Source organism: Scophthalmus maximus, chromosome 3 (assembly GCF_022379125.1).
Source record: "Scophthalmus maximus strain ysfricsl-2021 chromosome 3, ASM2237912v1, whole genome shotgun sequence".
In the NCBI taxonomy this organism is placed as follows: Eukaryota; Metazoa; Chordata; class Actinopteri; order Pleuronectiformes; family Scophthalmidae; genus Scophthalmus; species Scophthalmus maximus.
The window spans coordinates 17,455,356-17,463,751 of record NC_061517.1 but is presented as its reverse complement, the minus strand read 5'-3'; the positions used below and the strand labels follow the sequence as shown (position 1 = coordinate 17,463,751).

The following is an 8,396-nucleotide window of genomic DNA, read 5'->3' as shown; positions in this document are numbered from 1 at the left end:
ACACTTGAGCTTCTTTAAAAGAATTTCTTCTAAAACAATTTCCCCTTTTCATACTGATGATCAAATATTTTCTTTCTGATAATTCACTCTGTCAGAAGGCATCTGCAGATTTATTTATTTGTTCCTGTTGAACAGCCAACTTCATCATCTGCAGCATGTTAGCGCACAAATGAATGGATGATGATCGTGGTGATTCTCTCAGTCAAATCAGGTTTCTGTTGTAGCTACGAAGGCATCAAGATGGAAAAAATCCTTCACGTCTGTTCACATTGTGCACATCTCAGCTGATTCATGTACCGTACCACTTATTTGCTTGAAAGGCAAGTCTGAAAATAAATTGAGGGTGATTGTGTGAGGGTCATAGTAAGTTAATGTGTATATCATCTACTTCATCTTATTCATCCTTTAATCGATTTCTCTCTTTCCACCACAAAGGGGTTCGGACGAGGAAGTCTTCCGCTCCCACGGCGGAAAGTTAATTTAATATAAAGCTATGACAGAAATAGTCATTTTCATTTTCCAGACTGAAATCAATTAAAATTAAGCTGTCGGCGTGAGACGTTTTTTTGGATTGGTTTTCTCGTTGCAACTTCGTGAGTCTCGAAAATGGCATCAGAGACGGAACACTCTTCATTAGTTATTGTTAGGGTTATAATGACCAAGTGAGTAGCCAATGATAAGAGGCTACTTTTCACATTTTAGCCTTGCGATGACCAAAGTCAGCCATGTTGCTTATATTGCAGAACAGTTAGGCCGAACTTAAAGCTACAGCGTGTAATATTAAAAGAACGTATTCACAGAATTTGAATATTTTGTCCATAATTATGTGTTCATATATGTATAATCACCTGCAACAAAGAACCAATGTTTTTATCGTCAACTTTGAATGAGTTGAATATAGTTACATTAGGGGGACGCTTTTGAGCTGTTAGCAGGTAATGTTTGTGATTTAATAATTTTTACTTCATTCTTCGTCCAGAGTTCGCCCGAAAACAAAAGAATGAGGGTGAGCAGCAAAGACAAAGATATTTAGTTATAGTTCAACTGAAATAGCAGATGTAAGCGAGTCACAGATCCAATGTTTTGCCATCAGTTGTTCCTCCTTTTTCTCTATATGAAATTAATTTTGTGTAAAACCTGAGATGAATACACAGCAGCAGCTTTTGTATTGGAGGAGGTGTTTTTTTTAAGGCCATGCAAAGTAAAAATCAATGTGTCAAGCATTTGGAAAATATGTCACTCAAACTTTGGAGACAATTACCATGCAGTTCAATTTCCAGAACCTCGCACTTGCAGTATTAATGAAGTTCCACTGTGGATTCGGTTTGTTGATCTTTCTCCTCAACACATTCTGGTTTTTAATATTCCACAAGAGAGAAAGTCTGGATTTTTGGTTTCTGGTTGTTTTTCTTCTTTTCTGCTGCCACCTATACAGAAACCAATCAGAGGCAGCTAACCTGAAGGAAGCTTGAACGTAACATAAATAATTCATTTAATTTATAAAGCTAAAATCATGTACGTTTATATTTCCGATCCCTTTGAGTTTCTGAGTTTGTAGCGTGGTACTCAAAAGGGCCGAATGCAACATGACAGACCAGTCATCAAGTTTTGCCATTTCTCTCAAACTCTTTTCGCCTCACAAAAGAGTCACGCCACCTCTTCCAGCCTCTGAATGCAGAGTTAACAAGCGTGACGGTAAACGATTCGGTCTCTGTCAGCGTTCTGTTTGGGCCGTGTCCCAGCACGTCCTGCAGCGGAGCAGATTGAGGGAAGTCTGTGACGAGGAAAGTGAAAGAAAAGGTTGGGATTATTATGGAGGGTGATCAATGAATGTAGGTTTGACACAACACAATAATGTGTGCAATTGTAACAATGCCAGAAATGTATAATCTGTTTGCCTTTTTTCCTCCTATAATCTGGTTTACGTTTTTGCCCCTAAAATGTTTTTTTTGCTTTCTTAAATTATGGAGGAGCATTATGGTTCTGAATGCAAAAATACTTAGTTCACGGAGTGAAAGAAGGGAATTAATAGTTAATTACTGTCGGTAATTGTAGTTGAAGACATAGTAACATTTCCATTTTATTTATTTTTTTGAGATCTTGAACGTTAATCACGCAATTTTCATTTATTTATTTTCCATCAAGTGAAGTGAAGAAACTTGTGACCAGCTCTTTTTACAGCTTCCCCCGGGGAAACCGTTCAGCCATCTGAAGCGTTTGAAAGTTTAATTCAAACCCAGTGTGGTTGCCAGAGCAATAACTTCTAAATTCACTGACGACTCAGTGACACAGTTTCCAAAAAAGGAAGCGATAAAGTGATGCCGGCACGCAACTGTTCCTTTTCAGTGTGAGATCAAATAAAACTGTAACCTACTATTGATCAAATTTGTGTCACTGTTACAGTTTCATTCATATTTTTTCAGACACATAGTCCTGACACGTTATTCACACATTTTAAACCAGCAAACTCTCTTCTGTGCCGAATGTGTGATCTTCAATCAGGCTTCAATTGTGCATGAAGGTAAACAAGAGAGTTGCCAAGTTGTTTGGAAGCTGGGTCACACGCCACAATAAAATCCTAACTTATCATGTGCCAGCCTTACTGGGAGATGGAGAGGGACACTGAGTGTAACAGATGGCCGACAATGAAAGAATGAAGCCTTCCAATGAACGAAGACAGGAATAGGTACATAAACGCAGTGGTGCAAAGCAAAAGACAGGAACTGCAGGAAAACCACACACCTACATGCATCGGTCTAAGAAACTAGAGAGATTATAGCATTAGACAGGGAGAACTCACTGTTTATAACAGACCTCCGACCAGCACCTTGCACCTGCAGGTTCACCTTGTTGCTGCACATGATACTGTCATTAAATATGTTTGTTGCTTATATTTGATTCGACATAAGGCCTCTCAACAAGACTCTGCCTTTATACAAAGCAGCATATGGCAGAGCCGGTATGCGCGCAGCCGAGATGACACGTGATTTCCTTTCCGCTGCACCACACACAAACACACACACGCACGAGAAAGGGAACAAGCACAGACCTTGAAACTATGGATGGTTAATAAACTTTTCTGATGTCACAGAGTTTAGCATTTTTTAGCTTCTTTTTTTTAAAACCAGAAGTAACCATATTTGGAGGAGCGGGGGCCGGGCCTAACTGAGAACTCGTCCACTGCACGTCCACCTACACTTGCAACCTGCATCCATTGGACGGCAGTAGCTGTCAATCACGCATTATCCAAGCCCCAATGCCTACCATGCTTTACCGTTTATTTTACTGTAAATGCGACCATAAACAAAATGAGCATCCTGCTGTATCGAAGAAGACTTGAAACTAGAGATTAGGACCATAAACTCCTTATGAACATGTATCTGACGTTATAAATCAAGTGAGAAGTAGAGTAATTTTCTCACAGACTTCTATAGAACTGACTCCTTCTTGCAACCAGTGGAGTCGCCCTCTGCTGGAGATTCCATAGAATGCAGGTTTCAGGCTTTTCTGCATTGGATTCACTTTCTATGCACAGTGACTACGTCCAATTTTGTAGACAGTCTATGGCTACTAACAACATCACCTATCTGTGTCATCAACCACGTCCCCAAGTGCAGGAGGCCTGTCTCACAGCAGACATCTTAACCTATCATAGCAGGAAAAGAACACAGGAGAGGAATTTTGTTGAACATGTGTTATTCTACAAGTTTATTGTTGGAGTGAATGAATTTTTAGAAACTTAATTTACATCAAACATCAAAGATCAAAACATTCAGCTCGATTAGGACGTTCCAGCATGTATACAACTTTTTCCCAACGGTCATACTTTCCGAGATAATATGAATTAATTAATGAAGGAAATGTTCAAAATTGACACATTTTCACTTTTGATGCATTTTCATTCACACTTTCGACTACAAACTGAATTCATACTTAAAATATTCCAGATCTTTCAGACATTCAAGGTGTCATTCAACTTTCGAATCCCATCAAAACTTCAAAATATTCAACTTTGTTTGAAGTGAACTATTTCAGACTTTCTCACACTGATGTTTAGCTCTAGAGTGTAGAGGAGCTGGAAACTGATCTTAAAAATGTCTCTTCAACTCACTCATATTACGACAACGTTCAAAAAAATTTCACACTTTGTCAAGCAGTTTTCATTTCTCATTATTCATACTTCAGACTTCAGACACAACTTTCTTCAGAAATCGCCTTTTCTATAATGTGCAGTACAGTACTATTGCCACCAATGACAGCATACAGACATCAATGGATCATAGGATAAAAGATGACATCCTTTGTCTTTAATCTCAAGCACATAAGAGCCTATGTCTGAACCAGGTCAGGTATTATACCTCAGTCTGTCAGGGAATAAGACAAGACAACTAGCGTTTGGAAGTCAGAAGCATTTGAAACGTATTTTTCGAAAAACAAAAATTGTTGTTGAATTGAAAAACTCAACAACAAGAATGAGCATGGAGGAAGGGTCTGAAACATTGCTGGTAAAAATGTGGGATATACTCCAGGGTACATCCAGGAGAGAAGATTCTCTCCTCTACAGGTCCAGAGAGAAGCATTCATACTCTGACAGACCCAATCGGCACAATTCACCCGGACCTTCAGCTGTAACTGCACCTCCCACTGTAGAAGTGGCAGGAACTGCTGCCTCTTTAACTGACGGCAACGCAAACACCAATCTTTCACCAGCTGTCTGTGGAGCTGGTAAAGCTGACACCCCAACTGATGAAGCCGCAGCCTACGTGACTCCAAGCGACGGGGTACTCCAAAGCGAGACCACCAGCTACAATATAATGGGCTTTATAGGAGAGGGAGGCTTCGGCAAAGTCGCCAAATGTGTGGACTTGACCACGGGCGAGGTGGTGGCGATAAAAATCCACAAAGAGAATGGCGATGAAGAAATCATCCAAAGGGAGTTAGCGATATTAGAGAAGGTTAGGGTCCTTGACCCTGACCAACACAACATTGTCAAATTCATTGAGAATTTCCAGTTTGGTGAACTCCCTTGTCTGGCATTTGAAATGCTGGACATGAGTCTTACGGACCTGATCAAGGAGAGAGAGAGTGCAGAATTCAGTCTCAACGAAATTCGCCCCGTGACCCAACAGCTACTGGTGGCCTTTGAGGCCCTGAAGAATATTGGCGTCATTCACATGGACTTGAAGCCCGAGAACATAATGTTCGTCAATCACAAGGATCAGCCGTTCAAAATCAAGCTGATCGATTTTGGCCTGGCCCTTTCGGTGGGCCACGTGGAGGATGACGACGCCACCGGGACTTTTGCCTACGGGGCTCCAGAAGTATTCTTGGGCCTCCCCTTGACAGAAGCCGTTGATATGTGGGCAGTAGGCTGCGTCATGGCGTTCATGTACTTCGGCATGGACGTCTTCCCTTTTGACTGTCCGTATGATTGGATGAACACTCTAGTGCACTTGCTGGGCTATCCACATAGTAGCCAGATAAATGCTGGTATGCACAGCTTGATATTTTTCATTTTGGACGAGAAAGAAAATTGGAGACTAAGGACACCAGACGAGTTCGAGGAGGAAACCGGTATCATGCCAACAGTCTCCGAGAGTTTTTTTAACATGTTCTGTAATTTGGAGGATGCGGTCAAACGATTCCCAGAGAAAAAGGATAATCTTGAGTTCGAAGACAGAATGGCATTTTTAGACCTCCTCAAGGGTTGCCTGCATCTCAGTGCTGAACAGAGGATTTGTGCCAGTGAAGCCCTGTGTCACCATTTTATAACAATGGCTCACCTGGTGGATGGAATGAAAACCAACTCGTACGCAGACACCGCCCACCGCGCTCTAGCTGCCGTCAGACCTTTTGACGCCAGCGACGTCAAGGCCGATGGATCCCGCCGGAAGAAAGCGTTCAGATCGGCGCGGAAATTTTTCGGCAGGGTCAAGAAGCAAGTGGTTTCCATCTTTACACGCGGAAAGAACAAACGGGCATTGCCCAAAAGAAAAAAAAGGACAGAGCTGAGCCAGTTCCTTCGTCACATACAATCAGGTATGCAGACATGTCCTGCTAAGCTAACAGGTCGAAATTCACCCTGAATGGAATTTGATATTTTGACGTTTCTCTTTTTTTTTTCTTCCAAGATGAACATAACGAAGCGCTCCAGTCCTGCCCCCCACATCCTGCCTCACTAGCCTCCACCCCTTGAAGGGCAGAACCCAGTGGGGCGGGATGCGACCTTGACCTGGAGCAGAGCTCGAGCTCTGAGGGCCTCAGTGCTCTAAGGACGAACTCACAGCCACATGGCAAGGGATCAATTGTCAGTCCTGAGCCATCATGAATGTGAGTATGGTCCACTGAAGTGGTAAGGGGTTTACTCCGGGTGCTCCGGTTTCCTCCCACCTTTATCAAAAACATCAAATTCAATTAAAGCATTCGAATTTAAATATTTGTCTTTTATTCCTTTGCTGTCAGAATTGTAAATACAGAATTCAAAATATTACACTCAGGTGAAAGCTCTGTTGAATTTGACCTTTTTACTGATGTGGTAAGATGAATAGTTTTTTAAGATACATATTGACTTCATTCTTTTATTTCATTTGCCATCGTGTGCATTCAAAATGTGTAGTTCAAAACCAATCAAAGAGTTGAGCTCGGTCAAAGAAAATGTTTTAGCTTCTTCACCTCAGATGTTCTGAGGCTCCTTCACCTGAACTGAGCTCCAACAGTCAGATGAAGGGAGAGTAGAGTGACGTCATCATGGCCGGTGAAGAAATGGAGATCGTAAAGCACCTTACTGTTACTGGATTGTGTTCTTAAATTGGAATTCTCTATCAATTCAATGTCAGAGTTTGATTTTACTGTGATCTAAAATGCAGCAACGGTTGAAATGATGAATAAAGTATTTTCAAGACCCACAGTCTGACAGGAGTTGGACATTTGCATATTTTTTCAAACAGTCTTCGTGTCTCATCATTCACACGTTCAGCTACAATCTTCATTCGAAAAACTTAAAATGGTCCACATCCCTCATACATTGAGTTTGATTCAACTGCGAAATCCCATTCATTCTAATTAGATGCACCCTCTTCATACTCCTTCAGCTTCTTCATCCAAAGTCGAGCCAGCAATCCAGTTAACCGCCATCCTTCCAGCAGCAAGCTCTTCAGAAATTGCCTTTTTCTAGTTACATAACCGTATCCGTCCGTAACCATCGTGCTATTCTGACACTTGGTGCTGGTTAGTGACACATGCTTAAGAAATAAAAAAAATAAATAATGATGATAGGATTGTTCTTGCTTACTCTTGGGAGTTACAGAAGGTTAAAGGTTATGGAGTGTTCAAAGAGCCGCTGAGCACTTGCCTCCTTCCGCAGAGCGCTGAATAAACAGGCAGATGATTTGTTTGCGTGGGGGCTCTCACCTCTTTTTTTAGTTAGCGCCCCAATTTCACACCTAAAACCTGCTTTGAAAATGAGTACGATCATGGCGGTGTCGCATTACACGGAGCATGGCTCCATCTAGTGTATTGTACGTGTTGAGTCAACACAAAGTGAAGGAGTTACAGACACGACAACCTGTCCTGTGATGTGAATCCATCACGACGCCGATGAAAGTTTATTCATGTGCACTTCTGCGGGGGTGGATGAGGCTGGTGGCACGGGGATGTAACTTCAACACTTGTTTCTGTAACCTTCATCCATGCTTACAAGCAAACCTCCTCTCACGCCTCACACGTGCATTTCAGAAGATTTTAGTGCCACGGCGTGTTTGCATCTCTTGGTGACATCTATGTGAGCTCATGCTACGTAATGCACAGGGATAAAGCAGCTGGTAGAGTTTTCAATTCAGAGGATTAATGTATGTTTTGTTTTTTTCATGGTGAGAATTTGGGTTCTTTGATTTTCTTATATGTATTAAAAATATATGTGTCTTTCTTGCAGGGACTACTTGACGCCTCTGTACAGTCTCCACTGAATAGATTAATCTAGATAACACTAAGTGCTTCATTAAATTGCACAAAGGAAAGTGGCATTGTTCATTATGTTAATTCAAGCCGTGTTTAAAAAAAAGTAGGATTTCAACAAATTGATATAAATGTAGGTAATCTGCTGATAATGGCCTTTTACTTTCAAATGTAATTCATTATGGAGTTAATCATAAACTATATCTATCATAGTCTAAAATAAAGCTGTACATCAACAGAGAAGAGGAGAAATATTAACTAATGAGTTGCCAATTTGAACCAACGTCACCAAGACCACTCTTGTTCCTCCTCAGTGAGCCCAGAAACTGTATCACCTGTATTACCGGTGTTTTGTTCGTATGCATTTCCACCGTGGGCCAGAGATATTATCTTGCTGAATTATGAACAACCGAACCAGCCATAACGTAATATTCCACTCCAGT

General features: G+C 41.3%; 1 protein-coding gene and 1 long non-coding RNA gene across 3 annotated transcripts; one reads left to right on the top strand and one right to left on the bottom strand.

Annotated features, from left to right (window-relative positions):
- Positions 1-1,016: 1,016 nt before the first annotated feature.
- LOC118316817 lies at positions 1,017-4,203 on the bottom strand. Of its 2 annotated transcripts, none has more exons than XR_004795267.2 (3): positions 3,934-4,203; positions 3,442-3,646; positions 1,017-1,774 (listed from the first exon to the last, which is right to left on the bottom strand). It is a non-coding gene; the product is annotated as an uncharacterized LOC118316817 (long non-coding RNA). The 2 variants fall into 2 exon arrangements; XR_004795268.2 differs by having other exon boundaries at positions 3,584-3,646.
- Positions 4,204-4,376: 173 nt separating this feature from the next.
- Positions 4,377-6,434, top strand: LOC118317541 (homeodomain-interacting protein kinase 2-like). Its single transcript, XM_035646344.2, has 2 exons — positions 4,377-6,039; positions 6,132-6,434. The coding sequence occupies exons 1-2, from the start codon at positions 4,473-4,475 to the stop codon at positions 6,194-6,196; spliced, it is 1,632 nt and encodes a 543-aa protein (XP_035502237.1). The 5' UTR covers positions 4,377-4,472; the 3' UTR covers positions 6,197-6,434.
- The last annotated feature ends 1,962 nt before the right edge of the window (positions 6,435-8,396 follow it).

Bases quoted from the DNA above. Each gene is read 5' to 3' on its own strand.
- LOC118317541 (XM_035646344.2), top strand. From the start codon at position 4,473: ATGAGCATGGAGGAAGGGTCTGAAACATTGCTGGTAAAAATGTGGGAT. The intron at 6,040-6,131 runs GTATGCAGACAT...TTTTCTTCCAAG, and splicing joins CCTTCGTCACATACAATCAG to ATGAACATAACGAAGCGCTC.